The sequence below is a fragment of the Anopheles ziemanni genome, chromosome 2 (assembly GCF_943734765.1).
Source record: "Anopheles ziemanni chromosome 2, idAnoZiCoDA_A2_x.2, whole genome shotgun sequence".
Classification (NCBI taxonomy): Eukaryota; Metazoa; Arthropoda; class Insecta; order Diptera; family Culicidae; genus Anopheles; species Anopheles ziemanni.
In genome coordinates this window covers 77,467,449-77,487,141 of record NC_080705.1, presented here as the reverse complement: position 1 = coordinate 77,487,141, position 19,693 = coordinate 77,467,449, and the positions used below count along the sequence as shown (strand labels likewise).

Genomic DNA, 19,693 nt, shown 5'->3' with positions numbered 1-19,693 from the left:
TATACAATCGACACGGGGTAATCCATCGTCCTGCGTCGACCGGTTCCGACTGGTTTCGGTCATGTGCCAAAATATGCCACAGTGTTTAGTTGAACGATTGAAAGTAAGAACCAACACCGCCAACGAAAAACATACACAACACTTGCCTGGGTAAAATCCTTCCCAAATGGAGGGCGATTAATAAACGCGCGTTCCTTGACGAACGAAGGACGACCGAAAAGATAAAACACGCTTGAACAAACAAGCATCGACCAAAAATTCGACGAGACACACGAAAGGAGCAGGATGAAAACAAAAAAGCAAAAAAAAAATAAAAATAAAGAGCGCAAGGCTATGAGCGGCCGGATCACATTAGCCCAAACGCGATTGATACGCGCTGTCAGTGAATGAGTCGTTTGTCGTTAATTTACGAGAGCGTACAATCGGACGGACGAAGGATCCATGTGGGAGGGTGAGCGGGTGGCCAGCGGGGCTTGCAGGCTCGTATGGGGCAAAGCTACACCCGGACCAAATACGTTCCGCATTATACCGCGAGAGATTGGAATTTTGGCATGAGACTACATGATCGCCAAACATAACACTTGTACCAGAAATGACCAAGCATCCGAACGAAAATCCATTCGACCAGCTAATTATAAAAACGGTTCCAATTGATCCAGAAAGCAAACAGCTACGACACGCACCGACCCGGTTGTCTGGCTTGAGTTCTTTCTCAGCAAAAATCACAAGGAAGATCGCAATCACCCGAAAACAACCCCGCAGCAAATGGAGAAATAATCATTTACTTGACAAAAAAACAAACCAATGAGTTTCAATCTACACGGTTTAATCAATGTACGGGACGAGGGTAAAAAATAGCGTTAAAATGAATGAACTTTTGACGGGGAAAAAATATCTACACGCAAAAACAAAAACGGCCGATGGCCTGGCCAGCTCATAAATTATATAATTTAAATAAATTTAATATTTATTCCAGTAGCCGTTACACGAGCTTCAGACGAAACGCCGCAACCGATCGATTGATTCGAATCGGGCCTCGGCGTATCAAGTGACATTTTTTAACTTTCCATTTTTTCCATCAACTTTTGCACCGCTCACTTCGACTCGATTGGGCCTCACACTTATCAAAGTTATTAAATTAATTCGATATCTTTCGCTCCGTGCCACGCACGGGTGAGTTTTCTTGGCTTTTCTATACATTCACCTTTTTTTTGATGATCTTAATTGCAAATCACGGAAAAGAATGTTTCTTCGAAGGAATCGCAGCAAGCGTTGCATTGGGATTAAAAAGCTATAAAGCACACTCCTTTGTTATTCCCGATCAAAGTGGAAAAATGAAAAATTGATACTGAACCATTTCAAAGTTGAAAAGCATTACTCCAGAAACTTCTTCCCAAGGGCAACACAATTTGGGAATTTATGTGCTAAATTAAAGTGTTATAAAATGCAGCAATACAGCGGAAATAAATTATCGGTTGCGGGAGTGGCCGATTTGGGTGATGCAAGCACTCCTTTCATCCAAGACGAATCCTTCTCGCACTCGAGACCGTTTCGGAACAACTTTCGAATGTGCACCAGAAGGATTTCGTCCCCGGCGTTGTTCGTCCTTTGGGCGGCGGTTGAGTTCAGCGCCCCGCATTCGAATTGATACTGTACCACAAAGGGCAGCCGTACGGTTTGGTAAATTTTCCCAAGCGGGTCGTGGGGTTTTTTTTCGTTTTGGTTTGCGAACGTTAAGTTCGTCCAACGGTCCGAACCAATCACGGAAAAGGTAACAAGAGACACACGGCGTACCGAAAGCCGTTAAAGTTAAGTGCATTTCAACATTTAATATTTTTTAATTGCTACCATTTTACGACACCATTTGGGAACGGTTCGAGTGTGTTAGTGTGCGTGTGTGTGTATGAGTTGGAATAAATATGTTAAGATGCGACCCGTTTCGAAGATTCGAACGACGAGTCAACCTTGGCCGAAGACATCGCGAAGTTCACGAATACGACGACGGTTCGCGTTCTCATGTTTCAACAAGGTTTGATTCGATTTATACTTCACCGCATGTTATTCCCTTCTTTGCGGTAAATTAATTATGAATTCGAGGACGATTATCAAAAAGTCATGCTGATGAAGAGGAGCTGTCCAGGGAGTCGCAGTGATTCGTTGCTGCGAGCAAAAGGGAACCCATCCCGTACCGAGCGCGCAGATTGTTACTCCAATTTTGTCACAACGACGAAACGACGCCCGTTCGCTCATGTTTTGATTCCTTTTGGGCAAATGAAGGAAATTAAATAAATCGATCGCGTCCAAGCATCCCTGCGACGGATTCGGGCATGGGTCCGTTTTCGGATCGTCCCTGTGCGTAGTGGTACGAAACGTACGCGAAAAACCCCCAGCCCCCGAGGTGCCCAAAAGCAGGTCTAATAATTTCTGAAGAAGAATTAATTAGCCAGCTCCTCCTTCGCCCGAGCACCTGCTGATGCTGCGTTCGTTTGACGTTTTTCCTTGTCTCTTCTATAAAACTGTTTCGCTTTTCCCCGTCGCCCTCGCTCGCACGCCATTCGCCATATCTGCATTGAAATTATTACCTTCGATTCTTAATTATACTCAATAAATTTGGATTTTATTTATCGCCGGCTCACGATTGGCCCACAAAACGAAAGACTGTAGCAGGGCCGCGCGCGCGGCAAGCGACGAACCTTTTGGCGGAGAGAACTTTCGATCCGATCGGAATTGGAATACAATGTTCACCCCGTTACCCGATGGTGATTATGATGATGGTGATCATGATGATGATGATGATGATCATATGGGAAAAAAGATGATGATGATGATGGTATCGTTCGTTTCGGGTGAGTTGAGAAAAAAAGGACACTAATATAACGATCGAACCGAATCTAGTATCGAATTGATGTTAAGCTGCGAAAGGCTTGAACAGGCGATCATAGGCGGTGCGAGCGAGCGAGACAGGTGGCGGTGAGGTAGCTCATTTAATTTTTAATCAGATTTCACAGACGCAAAGGCTGAGATTTCTGTCGGCTTCGGATTACTCGCCGATCGCGATCGCAATCGATTGCCGATGCGCTACGGATCGGTGGTATTAGGGACGCGGGGACCGCATTATGAATATTTATGCGCTAGATTAGGTTATGTTTTGAGCGCTGAACCCGATGTCCCAAAGCCGCAGGGGTGAATCTGCATAATTTTTCCTCGGCACTCCGTTTCACTCCCGCCCGGGTTCTCCCGCGCCGGGTTGTTACTTTCTTTTTCTTTTTCCATGCCTGCTCTCCATCTCTTTTATCAACCTCCCCGAGCGTCGGGCAAGGCCGTTCAATTAATCTTCAAAATTTTCATCGCCCCATCTTCACCGACGACGAAGCGATCGGGAAACGATACGCACCCGGAACGGATCCGTGAACATTATTTCCCTCAACCATGGAAAGCAACGAAGTTTGTTTTCTCTTTGCCTTTCCTCGGGCTCCGCGTTACCGAAAGATGAAGCGAACGAAAATGCAACAGGTGTGTCGCAAGGTGAATTAGGGACAAAGTTAGGGCTAAGACTTTCTTCCAGGCAATGCGATAAGCCATTTCTTCACACGTATACTGAAGAGTGTAACCTGACGTACAGAATAAATAGCACAATCGTTTCGAAAAAGTGTGTTTTTATTTCGGTTGTTTGCCTGCTTGCTCACCCCCGCGGAGACGTACAAACATTGCCTCATTTTTTTCGTCCGCTAATTAATGATAAATCTACTAATAGCGGGGAAAGGCATTTCGGAGGGGTTCTACCCTACCACCGTGCGGCTCATAAATTAACACCCCCAAGCCCGGCAATAAATGAAACGGCCTAAAGCACCACCGGGTTGTCGCTTAAGGCACACACTTTGGCACGCATCGCGAAACCGCTGATGATGCGCCCGGTGCTTTTAACCCTTCTGCGACCCATTCCGGTATCTATTTCCCACCGATTTGCCTCAAAAAGCAGCGGGAAAAAACATTCACACACACGCGCGACCCATACTTAAACAAACACTATCACGACCACCCCTGTTGGAACGGGGCGGGGGAGCAAAGGACGGGGATGAGCGGTTAATTTATGCTGCCCGATAATAACTCGATAAATTGTCATTTGTTATGCACGAATGATTCTGTGGCCTCACGGACACCCGCCCGGGGGCCCGAAGTGTGCTTAAAATAGTTAGATTTTTTGTTTTCGTTGCGCGTTTTCGCCAAGAAGCTAATGGAAACGGGGGAAAAAACCGAAACGGCGTGCAAAAGGTGGCCACTGTTCGACGAACTTTAGCACTTGTTAGCACCAGTAAAACGAGAAAGTAACCCACCGGGTGTGTTCTTTTCGTTTATCACGAGAAGGAAGGCGAAGGAACACACATTTAACATGCGTCGTGAAGTTTGTCGTTGGTCGAGTGAGGAAGTCAAACTTTACATGACACTCTCTGGGTAAGTATTTACCGTGTCGGCTGTTGATAACCGAAAGGGCGTAGGTGATAAGCTGGACACGAAGGTTTTGCCATACTGGTGTTCGTTTAATTGTGAAGCTTTTTTTTTTGATTATCAAACGGAAGTGGAAATGGTATAATTATTTCCCTCACAATGGTAAAGCTTATCATTTAAGTACACATTCCAAGGAACGATATTCATTTCCTTCAAGCGCCATTAAATTGTTGATACTCTTTTCAAATGTTTTAAGAGTTTTTTACATCATTATATGCAATACCTAAAACGAATGATTGGTTACAAAAGTAAATCCTTGAAAACAATTTACTCACAAATTGGTAACGCTTCATTTGGAACTTGAAAGCACGCTGAAAGTTTGGTGTTTAAAAAGTAAAACATGACAACTCGAGAGAAAAATCCAGTGTCAAAGCAAAACGCACATGCGTTTCCTTCTTGAGAAGCACATCACGCACGGTGAGGACACGCAAGCACGCAGCCCGGGTAAGGTGGCTCCGTACCAGAAAACGGGGCATTAAATTGTCTCACAAATAAACCCCCAAAGTAAAACACGTACGAAACAATTTGCAACGCACCGAAAAACCAGCGAGCAAAAACCACACACACGCAAGGGCTTCGGCCGGAGCGCGGTGTGTCGGGCACATTAAGGATCAATTATCATCCGGAGGCCCATCTCGGGGGCCTCGATGTCACGCCTCAGAGCAGCGTCGACGCGCCCCAAAACGTTCCCGAACACTAGAGTGCGGCTTGGTCGGCACGACTGTGAGAAACAACACACGAAACAAATAAACACCAACAGCGCGAAGGAAAGAAGAGGCCGCGCAGGAGCAGTAAATTATCGATCCCGCACGCGGTTTGGGGCAGCAAATTTTGCTTTAAACTGTCATATTTAAAATAAATTACTGTCCACCTCGGCACACCCGGGCACGTAACGTTTGCGACCGCGCATTGCTTCGCCTACAGTGTAGAGTACGATTTATTTTTTCTTTTTTCCACGGCCCGCTCTAGGCCGTTGTCCTTTTACTTTTACAGTGCAGGACATTCCGGGGTGTTTGTCATCGATTCGGTTCGATCGCACGATGCGAATGCCCAAGGATGAGCATTTCCAAGGGAACTGAAGACATTCTTTGGACACTCTGAATTAATTGATTTCCTCAACAGCACAGAAAAGCAGCACAAGCACTTCACAACATCGTTTTCATCGTAATTATAAATCCACTCTTTGTGAGCGTTTTCTTAGGAAATTATTTTTTCCACGAAACTAGTTTACATTATTCCAAAATTCAACACTCGTTTTTCCATTGATTTAGAAATCTCTCGTTAAAAATACAACTGATGCGAAGCGTTCGGAGACCCGTTTGGAAGAAGACTCGAAGACCCGGTGGAGGACGATCTCTAAACTCACCAATTTGATTCAAAGGACACTCTTTTGGTTTGGAAAATTGGGCGGACACAAAATCTGAAGCGTAATCGAAACTAAAAGCGCAACGGATGAATCACTAATTTCACCACAAAACCCTGTGCTGTTTATTGGTGAACCTATTTTTCTTTCTTCCAACTTTGGAGCGAAATTTTTTTACCACACACAAACACAATTTCTTTCGCTCAACAATTCTTCCGATAGCGAATATTCACTTGCAATTCAACTGCAATCAATTGGTTGGCCGAAAATCGGCTCCAAACTATTCACTTCCGTTTCCGTATCGACGTCCCGAGGACGGAAACACACACGCACCGGCGCACACGCACGTATGAGCAATATTCAAAACACAAGGACGAAACCATGAACCGGACGATCGCGATCGGACAGATCAAATCGCGGCCCACACACACAAACACACACACGCACGCGTGCGCGACTAGTTTTCGGGGCGGGCGGGCACCAGATTTTCCGGTCCAGGGCGAACGGCAAGGCCGCCTCCTGACGACGATGACGATGATGACGGCGTCAACGAGATTACGAGAACCTTTGGCGGAAACACGGCTCGGACGCGGTACACTCGATCTCGATACATCAACGTCTTATGACAGACTAAATCAAGCCCGGTCGTAATCACGGTACGTTGTGTTTGCCTGGTCCGTCTTCGCCGTCGTCGTCGCCGTCGCCGTCGTCAACGGTCGTCTTTGGATGGAAGGGACCGGGAAGACACACGGCGAAGAGAGGTGCGTACCGGGCAACAGGAGCGTGAGTAATAAAGGAAGAGTGCTCGAAAGGGATGGACAGAGGCTTGCAGGGTGGAGCGAAAGGGAGAAAAAGGGAAGCGAATGAATGGACAGCGGGAATAGAAAGGGAAAGAGTGTGTGAGTGTGAGTGGGGGAAGAGAGGTGTAAGAAAACGGTAAGAAAAGGACGGTAAGGTGGAAAAGCTCTTCGCAAGAGGGAGAGAGAGAGTGAGCGAAGAAAGAGACAGCGTAGCAGAAAGAGGGAGATGGTAAAAGACGATGCGCAAGTACGCGCGATGCGTTTACGCAGGAACGCAAGTACAATAACGCAAACGAACTCCTCATTCGCCTCAAGGTGTTTGTCCCTTCGACTCGTCCCGTTTCCATCTCTTTTCTTTCCATCCGCTTTCCCTCCGTCTCAAAGGTTTTCCTTTGACCGCTTGAGCGTCTTCAACCGAAAGGGTTTTCACTCTTGCGTCTTCGCGAACCCGCGGGATCTTCTTCGGGCGTCCGTGAGTGTTGTAATTTGTTGCGCTCCTTGTCTGCTTTCTTGCCGACTTGGTCGAAGATGCAGCAAACGGAAAACGTCTCGAGCGGACGGATTGTGTAAACATCCTGCAATAAAGTTTACGCTGCGCAGAGTCTCGCACAGAATCCCTCGTCTTTGACGAGTCCTTTCCGGAGGAAGGATTGAAATGATTGACGCGAAAGGTATCCGGAAAGAATAAGTTAAAAGTTGAGACTTATTCCATGTTTCAACAAACTTGCTCAACAAAGTGCAAAAAGAAACATGCTCCCGCTAATGGCTTATATGCGTGTGTCCTTATTTAAGACCTTTCTAGCGAAATCATTAAAGAAAGAAAATGTTCGCTGACACCATTGTTCGCAGGACAATTCTAGCATGGGTTTGCGTCTCGCTACAACATTGTACCGAGTGCGTCTTCCTTTCCTGGAAATCGTCTTCTTCGGCGACACACGGTAACTCGTAACTGCCCTAGAAACCGAGCTGATTCCCGCGGGGGGAATTCTACGGTCCGGAAAACGGAAGCCCGTTGGTGGAAAAAAGAGGGGGAAAAAACCCCGGCTGGATACCACGGCAATAACGCACACAGAATGGGTCATAAAACGGCGATCTCCGCGGCGTTAGTGCCGTTTAATGGTGGATTGTTTAGACGAACATAGAGCTCCGGGCAAACATCGCGCTGTGTCCTGTCCTGTTTATGCTTCGCTATTTTTACCGAGTGTCGCCACGGATTTGTAGCCCGTAAAACGCCTGACGCCCCCCGACTCCTCTCTCCAAGGAGGGAAATTAAACGATCTCCTCCATCGCTCCTTTCTGCCCCCTTTCCTTCCGGTCGGAGATTTGATTTAGATGTCGACTCTAAAGGTTGCGCGTTTTAATGGTGTAATTCGCGACGCGACACTCGTATGCGTTTATGCTCCCGGTCGCAGCATGAAAAGGGGCCACCGGCCGATGGAGCGGAAGTGGGGGGGGGGGGGGGGGGGGGGAGAGAGGTCAAATGTTCCGGCGTACGTAGTGTGTTCTGTTCCCACAGCTTTCGCGTTGGGTCGTCCGCCAAAGGGGAATGGCAGTGAAGTGAACGACTTCATTTTTTTAAGAGCCCAATTTCTCGGAAGCCTCACACACAGCAACGGTGACCTTGGTTGGGGTCTGCTGGAAACGTGTTTGAAAATGTGACCCAATACGTGAGATGTCACATTACACGGTGCAAGGGTTGCCGAAGGGGTTTTGTGGTTTCATTTTCATCACAACATTGCACTTTGCACTTGCCCTGTTGTTGGCCTAATGTTGTGCCTATATAATCCCTTAAAGTAATCAAAATAAAATAACAACTCCAATTTCGGCGACTTCAAGGCGACGAAAGGCCCGATTGATTTCCTCATGCTGATCGGAACAATTGGGCGATGAATTGCAATAAACTATCCACTTAACAGTGCTACCGATCAAAAGGCTTCCGAAAGGTTCCGCCGTGTCGGACCCTTTCCAATTTTCCCCCTTCGCTTCGCACTAAGCACAAAGGACAAAGGAACCGGCACCGGGAAAGTGTGCAAAAATTATCGAGTGCACTCGAGACGCTCCTTTTTGCGTTTTCATCCCTTTCCGGAGAGAGGGATGCAGCTTTCTTTCACCACACTTTCCCCTTTCGTGGCGGCATGCAATTGCATCACGCGCTTTGCGACGTAAGCCATCCTTTTGGATGCCCCGCTTTCGAGCCGAGCTTACCGCCGAACAGCACGATAGTGGCAATTTTCGGGAAAGGAGCGCCTTCCCGAAACGGGGTTGGCAACCGGGGAGGGCGAAACAACAACAAAAAATCGCAATAAACACAAACAGATCAATATAGAAATATTATTCGCGCACGCCGGTAATTTGAAAGGGTGCAGCAAAAAGGGAATGGGAACGAAACAAATAAGTCGAGCAACGGCGAGGAGGGTTGAGAATAGGATACTCGAGTAAAGCGGGAGCGCGGTTGCTTTCACCCGAAAGGGTACTTTCAATTCGAAAGGATACAAACCACCGAGGTAGGATATGTTATATCAGTTTCAACAACATTACAAACCTGAATAATTCCTTTTTGCATCCAAAGCAAAAAGTGAAATAGATACACATAAATGAATTTAAAAAAAAACAACATTTATCTAACAATATGTCTTGTTGCAAAGTGAAGAGGGTGGACAGTTCGCCAAATTAGGCTGCCAAAATATGCAACCTGTTCCGTTCGAGATCCGTTCGCTTGTTTTTGAAAGGAAAGTCGCCGTTAACGATTGTCCAGAGGGGAAGGGAAAAAGGATTCGATCCTCCGTGGAAAGAAGAGAGAGAGGGAGTCAGATCGGGCGCGATATCAGAATTTAGTGCGATCGGTAGATGGATTGCGTTGAGCGCCGAAGATTATGCGGCCGGTCCCGCAGCCCGGGTGGCTTTTACACAATCACCCGGAGCGCGTTTCGGCCCCAAAAACCGGCCCAATTGACGCCAGGGCGGGAAGGCGGTGATGGTGGTGGTGGTGGTTTTAGCATCACGTAAACAGCTGCGACAGGTCCTTTCGGGAGCGGTGGCGCTTTCGCTCGCCCGTTTCCCGTGTCGGAGCAGACAAAACCAAAAAAGGCAAGTGGGCGTTCGAATCGGCCGGTTCGAAAACATAACAAAACCATCGAATCAGGAAGGATGCGGCGCGTGCGGTGGCCAGGGAAGAAGGTGGGACGCTCTGGTGGCGTTTTTTTTTGTCAGCTGTCAGGCCAAATTAAATTATCGGAAAAATTGAAAGTCTCCTTTTTTATACGGGAGGGTTTTGGTTGGTTTTTTTTTGTGGACGATTTTATGCGTTCACCTTGGAGTCCTTTCTTTTATCGAGCAAGTGAAGGTGCGCAAAAACAAAATTAAAACAAAGGAATAGATTAAGAGGGCTTTCAGTTTTACTATCAAAGTTTCGCTTAGATGGAACGCGAATAAAGTAAAATAAACAAGTTTAAAGCCATTTGAGAGATTTAAAAAAAAAACAATCTAAAATCAATCAAAACTAAAACGACGTAGCAGCATTAGTTGAAACATCAACATAAACATCGACACGGCCCTGAAGGTTGTCCTCGATGCGAAAGCATCACGCATGGACGATCGCATGTACGCGCCCGGCCGTAGACTAAACCCGATCGTGTGCTCGAAAACGCAATAAACTTGACCATCCTTGCTGGGCGCTCCGTATTCGAGCAGTTTTGTGAGTGCCCCTTTTCGGATCTCAGCCGAACCGAAGTTGTTGTGCACGTGGTGCACGTCCGAGCGAGACGACAACAGCGAACGAGGTTTTTCGCACCGACACTCACAGCATCCTCGGAGTGCTTCGGAGAACGGGAGAAAGCGAGACAGCTTGTTTGCGATGCAGAACAGATCGAGCGCGAAAAGTTTACAATAATAGACGCAGTAGACCGGGAAAATGCCGAACAAATATGATGTACGCTACTGATGAAACGCTACACAAATCTACTCGCTACAGCTAAACGAAAACAAACAACGGGCCACTTACCTTCTGGCTGCGGGGATTCTTCGGCTCCTTGCGCAGATCTTCCGGCTCGCGCTTCACGTTGACCGCCTGCGACGATTGGAGCAAGTTCTGCAAGTCGGCGTGCGATAGGTTGGAGACGTCGATGGGCGTGGTCTGCCCGTTCAGCTTGCCTACCGTGTTCGCGCTGAGTCGATGGTAGCAACAAAAAAACAAGCAACAAGCGATCCACGATCAAATGACAACAGCAGCGCGAGTGCGCACATGTCCCCGCGCGCACGACGATGACGATGTCGATGATGATGACGGTGTTGACGACGAACGTGTTGCAAACGAAAGGTAGACGCAGTTCGAGCCGCGCCGGAGAGGGATAATTAACACCGAATTGCGCAGGAACAGGAACGGAAGCGGCGTAAACGTTGCGCCAAGTGTGCAAGTGCGCGGCCAAGTGTTGCAGATTTTAATAATGTTTTTGAAAGAGAAAAAAAGGAAAAAGGGGGCAGAGAAAAAACATCATTAGAAATGGGGCGAAAAGATAAGCACGGGGCGGGAAAAGCTACCGGAGAAAATGGGAATATAATACAACGTGTCATAAACTGTGCGACATTATGATGTCTAAATATTCGTTTGCTCGCCGGTTGCATCCTCCTGAAGGGTTTTCATCGCTTTCCTAAATACATAAACCGTTCTTCACCGGACCCCTCCACCCCAGACATGATGTTCGATGGGCATGGCACTGTCAGCAGAGCGGTTTTCTTTTGCACTTCTTTCCCACTCCGAGATACGAACCGCGGTCTCATCAACTCGTAAATCTGTGCGACGCGTCAACATAAAACTTCGATTTTAAGTGCCAACCTTATTAAGTGTTTGCGCTCGCCTGCAGGCAATTTACCCAATTCGAAGGGTGGGGAAAAGTGGGGAGTGAGCTTTCTTGCGCCAATTTTTAACGCCTCACGCCGCATTGAAACATAAAAATCGAATCCGTCGATGGAGCACGCCCCGATCTCGTTAGCGGAACGCGCTCCCGGAGTGGGATTTGATTATGAATGAAAAATGCATGCGCTTTCCCGTTGATTCCGTTACATTTCAGCTGCACTCGGTGGGGTTTATAAATGTAATTAAAATATTCATCCTTACCACGAGACAGAAAGAGAACGAGCAGGTGGTCGAAAGTGTGCGTGGATGATTGTAAACATCGGATAGTTTTATTGCTTTCTTTCTGTTGGGCGTGCACCGGCACGACACATGATCAAAATGTGAGCTTTTCATCAACGAAAAACACCCTGCGTTAGTTTAACATTCGGTTCGGATTTTTAATCCACCTCGAAAAACTCCATAAAATCTAGTAATATCCTTGCCCAAAATCATACCCGTTACGAGCATCCCTTGTGTAGGGGAGCAACATTTACATTTCGCGTCGATCCCTGCTTCGATCTGATTTCTAATTAAATTCTAAATTGGCCCTTTACTTAAGCGAACATAAAGGCAGCAAACGCCAATCAAAGACACACAAACCAACCGGCACGCAGAACAAACGAGCAACAATTCGGCGGATTCAATTTACATAAATTCATAATAAACACGCCACCCCTGACGAGCCATTCCCCCGCCGTCGAGCGATCGCAAGGGAAGGAAAAGTTGAGAAACGCACTGATTGATCGTAAAAGAGTAGAATCGAATCAGCCGCAACCCTTTCTTCTCCGCCCGAATGATGATCGGACTTTTGGCTATCTGTTTTCATTCCTGCAAACGGGCGGATGCGGGGGGGTTGAAATAAAATCGAGGCGGCAATTTTTGCTTTTTTATATCAGTAGGATGTGGGATTTTGTTTCTGTGTCCGTGTCCCTTTGTTTATGGTTCCTCCTCTGCTTCTTCAACCATTTTATTGACACCCCGAAAAAACCAATCTCGCGTGATATCTGGAGCGATCGTAAATATTTTTATTGAGATCTACTGAGATGAAACCCAAGGGGGATGGGAAACAGGTGGCAGTGGGCGGGAAGGAGAAAACTCAAAACAAAAACTGTATTTATGGTGTAAACTTTACGGTATTTAAATGCATGCAACCAGACGTTTCACCAGCGGTTTGGATATCGATCCCGCTGCGATCGATCGAAGGAAGAGACAAAAGAGGGAGAGAGATTTGAATTTGTATTCCGATTATGATCGTCCGATATGCTATCGGAGCCCTGGGATGAGTGCATTCGGTAGAACGTTACGATGATTATAAAAAGTTTACAACACACCGCAAGAGGAGGAGATCGTGAATTAACCTGTCTCCGAGGGGATAAAATATTTGGAGGAAACAATATATGCAACGGCGTTTCGGAAACGTTTGGTGACCGATGGTGATGTGTTTTTCCTCGAGGGCTAATTTGTTCAAATCTTGATCGTGTGCTTAACGGTCGGAAACTGTTTTACAGATCGTGTTACGATGCACTTCATCCGACTGTCGTCAGAGGTTTTATTAGTTTGGTTTATAGTTTCGGTTGCATCTACCGTTTGGATGCATCGAAACAAAAAAAGACATTCCCGTAGATCTAATAAATATTCCAATCTAGTACCTTTTCTAGGACATTCAAGATAAATGGAAAAGCTTGAATATTGAACACAGCTTCTTGATTTTTTGTATAAACTAATATGAAAATCACATAAAACAAGGTTACTAGCTCAAAACTGTTTACTCAATAGGAGTTCAAAACCAAGTGGGGGAAATGAGATAGCTCCAGGTGGAAAAGCATTAAAACGACTTTACGGTCGAGAACAAACCCATCAATTAGCCGCTACCTTGCGGAGACTTTGCCGGGGACAGACTGGGAACAGAAGAGACCCGAAACGTCCGTCCGGTCCGGTCCGATTTCCACCCGGTGTAAGGGATGATAATGGGTTCTTTATGACCGGTAGTGGTCGTATAATTGTCGTCGGTATGGTGACGTTCCGTTAGGCACGCCAGGGTCTACCAACTGTTGTGCGTTGTGCAGTGGACAGGAAAAAAGCTATATAAACGCACTGGCTAACAGCTCGCCGCGACATTGGGAATGCATTAGGGAAAAGGATCTCCTTAGGTGTTCGAGAATATTAAAGGACATTTTTGGAATGGAACTTCACTTGACATTGAAGGCCCCGATAATTTTATTCTTCTCCACTCGTGGACGTTTGCCTTTTGGAAGATTTTCGCCACAAAATGGCCATGGGTACATTTGTTCCGTCCCAAATAATTAACACATGATCAGACATCATACAACTTCACAATTCGCTGTAACGAACGTTAACGAAGCAGCAAAGTGTCGAGAAAAAATTTGTTGTGACATTTTCGGTAACGTGTTTAAGTAGAACAACATGGAAAAAGGCAAAACGGTAGTCGACGGATTCCGTTCTCAGGACCTCTCTCTATCTGGCCTCGTAAGGATTAATCGTGCCTTCGATGGAAGTAAATTGTGCAGCAGAGACGCGAGGCAAGGACGAGTGGAATAATGAAAGGAAATTAATCTGGGATTTGAAAGCGATCCTCTGCCAGTGTGATCCTTTCGATTGAATCAACAGTAAGGGTGTTTGCGACCGAAAAAAACGTCCATTCGTCGATGTAAGAGAAAGAGAGAGGAAATTAGAGAAAGGAAAACTATATTTTCTAGTTCCTTTTCTTGCCCAAAGGAAACGAAACCGTAAGATTTCTTTTTTTCTCCAGCGAATAAAAGCCTAAATCCTGCTCCCAGGACTTTTCTGGGTGGCTATAAATTAAGTTTACCTTTTGCCTACGTCTCTCTCACCGACAGCCCGAAAGGATGCCGCTGCTTGGTCCTTCGACCTTCAACTGCTGCTCGATGCCGGTGCTGGATGCAAAGCAGGCGCACTGACGGCAAACAAATTCAACACACGAGGGGCGCGAAGGGAAAACGCAACGCAAAGCACCGCGGCCGTAATCATAACAGTTCGGAAAATGATAAATAATAATGAGCAGGGAAGAGTGTTTTTTCCTTTCTTCACTTTTCTCCGGAGGGTATTGCAATCGATAGACGATGCTGTTGAGGTAAACGAAATCGAGGGATGGAATAGAAATTGGTTTATAGGATGAATGCTTTTAAAATGCTCTACTTATAATGCTTTGCCTTCATTTCCATAGAAAACACACGCCCGATTCGAATTCCGTGAACGTGTGTTGAACCATTTTTAAACGCGTTCAATAATCTTCAAAGCGTTCCGAGATTCGAGCAGAAGTAAATTATGGTAGAGTGTTCAATTCATGGAAAATAAATTTGTTTGTGGCATTAATCCATTGGCCTCTCGGCGGCACATTTGCCCTCCGAGAAGGATCTGGCAGGTTCACAAACACCCGCCGAGACGAAAGGAGTTTCCACGGTCCGACATGTCAGTTTGGATTAGGCCTAGGGGTTTCCTAGATTTTCCCGAACACCGAAAACATCTTACTGTCCCTCTGGGCCGAAGCTACGATGGATGGATGGATGGATGGACGGACGGATGGATGGATCCGATTTGGAGATCCATCAAGTGCCTCGCCCCCATGCGGTGGCGGCGTCGGTTTCCCCTCGTCGAGGTGTTGCGCCCGAATTAATCCACGGTAGCCAAGGCAAGCGTTCCACGGTGGCTGTTTGGCATTTGTTTTATCTATTTAGCGCTGCAGCGTCTTTGCTTCGAGCGTCTCCTGCGGTCAATAAGCCGATAGTTTGGAAAGCAATTTCGATAGGTAGAATGGAACGGATAAAATGTATACATCTAAAGCGAGAGTAAAGCGACCGAGGGTGGGAAGAGACGTGGGGAGCAGCATCAAAATCCCATTTGCTTGGTCTGTCGAGCCGAAGAATTTCGGCTCTAATATGATTAGCTGCCGTTTGAGCGCTATCTATCATATTTTCTCCTTCCTTCCCATTGTTTCTTCTACTTTTGTTTGTTTGTGAGCTTGACATAACAGAAAAAGCAAATAAAAATTCAAAGTAGGATACCATCCAGTGGCAGGTGACAAGCACGGGTTTATCGCGTTGACGAAGGAGTTGAGAGGCCAACCGAAAGCAAAAAAAAAAAAAAACCAAACCCGATCCCAAAACTTTATCTCCATAAAATGCTCCGATCGCTAGGAGGAGGGTTTGCTTTCAGCCCCTTTTCATCGTCACTGCCAGGTTGAGCTATTAAGAGCGATCGAAAAAATGGGAGCAGCAGCCCGTTAGACTTTCGAAGGAAAGGCTTTTTTCATTTAAATTTTATCGCAACAGCTCCGGTGCACACTCCGGGTTGAACGCAACACTTTGTTTGCACTCAATTTTAGGTGCTTTTGTCGATATTCAAATGATAGCCGACTGAAGGCGGGGACGTTTTTCTCTCGAAATAAAAGCAAATAAAACGCCCTTCTCGACTTTTACGCCGAACGGCTTTTACCGATGAGCGTGTGGAATTAACATTTGTATCGTTTCGTTTTACGACAAAAGACTTCAATCAGTGGGAGTGCGACCGTCAGCGACGAACCCGGCTTTGTTTTGTCGCGTGCAAAGATTTAAAGTCTTCAGAGAGATCGCAAAATTGATCGCGCAGTCAATCGACACCGGTGACTAGTTCCACATTGTCTCGCAGTAATCGAAGCAGGATAAATGGGTCTTCCGATCGGCGTTCAATTGGGAAGGAAGAAGTCAAATGTTTGCTAAGCCACGATAAGCATCAACATGTTCCTTTTGCTACTCGTTTTGCTACGATCTGATTTATCGAGATCTTAGAAATGAATCTGGGCAAAGGTCTCTAACGCCCTTTTTCTACGGTCCCGTGATCCTAGCATTCCGGTAGCGAAGCCCGCTTGAGCAATGAAAGCTATATAATGGCACAATCAGGAGCATTTCATCGAAAGCCCTTACAGGCTTCCCGTGTCGCAAGCTTTCTTTTTCTTTTCTCTCTCCCGCCTCCAAAAAACATCGCACTGTGGGCGACGTTCGACGGGTTCGCGGTGAAGAATGTCTCCTCATTTTCCACCCCGAACCGGGAGCTCGGGCTCGGTTTCGAATGCGATCGTGCGGGCTCGATTGGAGAGGCAGAAACATTTCTTAATTGGAACAAATGTCTCACGCCTGGCCGATCGACTGATAGGGGGAGGAGGGACGAAATTTTTACCCAATGATTCCGGATCCGGAATTCGATGATGCGATGCGAACGCGCGGTCTTCCGTCGTTCGGATATTTGACGAGGCAGGTTCGAAGCAAGTGGTTTCGTCTTTTTATGATTCACACACCCTGGGATGTAGCACTTTCGAAGTAATAATTGGAAAGGAAAGAGCGAAGAAAAGAGCACACCGCACCGTCCTGATGTTTCGAAACAAAGAATTTTACGATCATACAACGGGTGGTATGCTAATAAGTTCGTTTTAATAAACGCTTGCTATTGTTATTTAAATTTGAGATCTACTTTTACTCGTCTCATTTAGTTTGTTGCATAGCTTTGATATTGGGAAAAGGAAAAGATTTCGTTTGTTACTAATCAACGTATCATAAAACGTCCTAGCCTTCCTTGGAAATTCCTTGGCATTCAACATACAAATAACTCGTTACAACTTCAGGAAAGACAAACATTGCAGCCGATTGGTTTTGCAACACCCTTTTCCGTCGTGGACATTTTCCTGTCTTAAGGACCATCAGGAAGGGACAACATAAATCCGCCCCTTTGCGGGGCAGCTGGCACAAATTGAATTGCATACTTACTGCCATTTATGTGTGCACAATGCACCTTCCGGCGTATGTGAGTAGCAGGGAATGGAGAGAAATAGAAGGGAATGCAATTTGTAATGCCAATTTCGAAATGAAATCGGTTCACGTTTGAAATGCAAATTTTTGCAATCAAGTCCAGCACAAAGTGGACGCTTAAATGGTAGTTGTAAACGAAACGTTGTATAAAATAATCAAATGCCTTCGGAAGACACAAGAATGTTTGAAATAAAAAAACCAATTAAACAAACATTCCAACGAGCGCTGTTGATATTTTGAAGCATTATGTTGAACATTCTTAAAATTCTCATAAAATTTCATTAGCGGCGATAAGCAACACGGCTTCGCTCACATTAACAAATATCAGCATAACAAAACAATGAAAAAAAAGAAGTTTAATCGTTTCCTTTGAAACGAACGGATCTTCTTATAATATTCGGTTTGACCCTTTTAAGACACAACGCGCGATGAATGCGAAGCATCAAACAAAGGCTCGGAGGAATCGATTTGATTTGAATTCGAAAATAAATTCAATCGACTTTAAAATGGGTTCTCTCGGCGGAGAAAACCCCCGTCCGGGATGAACCCTCGTGAACAATAAGCCTCACCGTCATCGGCAAAGTCCGCCTAGTTTTTAAAGAAGTTTTCCACGGTTTATCTGCGGTTGAATGTGTCTAATTTCTAATTTATGTTCGTACCTCGGCGATGCTTACTAATCAAATTAAAATATTTCTTGCCACCGGAGGGAAAAACGGTGTTTGATACGGATGCGATGTAAGGAGGATTTTGGAACTTTAGCTATGGTAGCTCGAATGTTTTTGTTGGTTGAATCGAACTAAGTTAAAAATACTTATCTACTTTTAGAGCGATTACAGATAATTTGCATTGTTATATGGGTGGACTTTGTTTGATTTCCTTTTTGGGTTTTGATGTATGAAAAATTCAGAGCCTTGTTATATTTTCTTTTGGGTTTTAAATCAGCATTTAAACATTTTTTGTATACTTTTCCAAGAAGTAGTTACCCTTCTGCTTTCTTCAGATGTTTAACCTACATATTTTATTATCCTTCCCCACAGTAAGAGGCAGAGGGCTGATAACAATGGCGTTTATTAGCTGCAATGTGCAACTTTTTCCGCTGCAACCGATACGAATGCAGTATCGGAATGGAAGAATCTTTTACGTAAAAAATTGGAACACAAAACGTCTTTGTGTAGCTCTCCGGCATAAGGTTTTTAAAAGTTGAACTTTATTAACGGAGTGTTAATATGTGCTTCATGCAGACACCCTTCGGGGATGTTTTGCTTCCCTTCCACCTTATTTGATTTACCTGTTTTCGTAACGTGCACGCGGTGTCTCCTTTATCTCTCGGTCCAGCACACACCGATTCGATTTCCATTTCGTGCGCTTTCTTCGTATTCCCTTCTCCAGAGATTTCCCTTTCTACCGATACCAATGCGTCTCCTTTCTGGTGCCCGAGGAAATATTTTCGGGGTTCGCCACGAGAAGGAGAAAGATTTTCTGTTTTGCCTGTATCGCGGGGAGGAGGATTTTAATTTATTGGATTAAAACGTTTTTATGCTTCCCGAGCCCCGCGTTCGTAAAGATAATCTTTTCCCCGCGTGACAGTTTTTTTTTCGGCTTCTTTTCCCTTCCTGTTCACCGAACCGCGCACGGTGGATCGAAAATCCGTCCATTCTGACGCCCGGGAAACCGTATCGAAAACGATTTTCGGAGACAACCAAGCGGTTACGGCCCGAGCGCGCATCGAGCGCCACACGGTTCTCGCATTCTAGGCGAGCGCTTTGGACATCCGAACACGGCACAGATTCGGCGCTGGCGAGGTGGGCAATTATTCACACTCCAAGGAACGGCATCCGCGGAACGGCCTCCAAAATGGTGGCTTCCTGTAGCGTCCGCCGTTCAGCTGGAGTCCCTATAAATCAATATTTTTCTCGTTCGTTCGTCGCGCTGCGCGGACGGTAATTTATGCATCGACGTTTGCCCGCGCACCGATCGGGTGGCGGCTCCGAATGGAAACGATAACGACGACGACGACGAAGGAGAATCCATTCGCCATGGCGGAAGAAAAGGTGTCTAGGTGATTAAGTACTCTCGGCGTTCACCGTACACCTCCGTAAAGGGATGTTCTATAGGATTTCTCATCTCTCCCTTCACGAGCGCTCGTGGTGGAAGTATTGATTAACTAGTTTATTAATATGTGTGACATAAATTAAGCTTCCCTCGGAAAGGAACATTTAGCCAGAAAAACATTAGTCTAAATCAAATCTTGGAAAAAAAACTAACTGGAAATAAAGTGTCTGAAAATGGCACACGAGCCGAAACGCCGCATGAG

The 19,693-nt window shown here is 45.9% G+C and overlaps 1 protein-coding gene across 1 annotated transcript in view; it reads right to left on the bottom strand.

Moving 5' to 3' along the window:
- The window catches only part of LOC131293928 (protein grainyhead), a 133,491-nt gene that overhangs the window by 46,530 nt on the left and 67,268 nt on the right, over positions 1–19,693 (bottom strand). Inside the window, exon 2 of the mRNA XM_058322337.1 lies at positions 10,670–10,832. Within this exon, the coding sequence (XP_058178320.1) occupies positions 10,670–10,832 (163 nt within the window). The remainder of the gene's footprint in view (positions 1–10,669; positions 10,833–19,693) is intronic.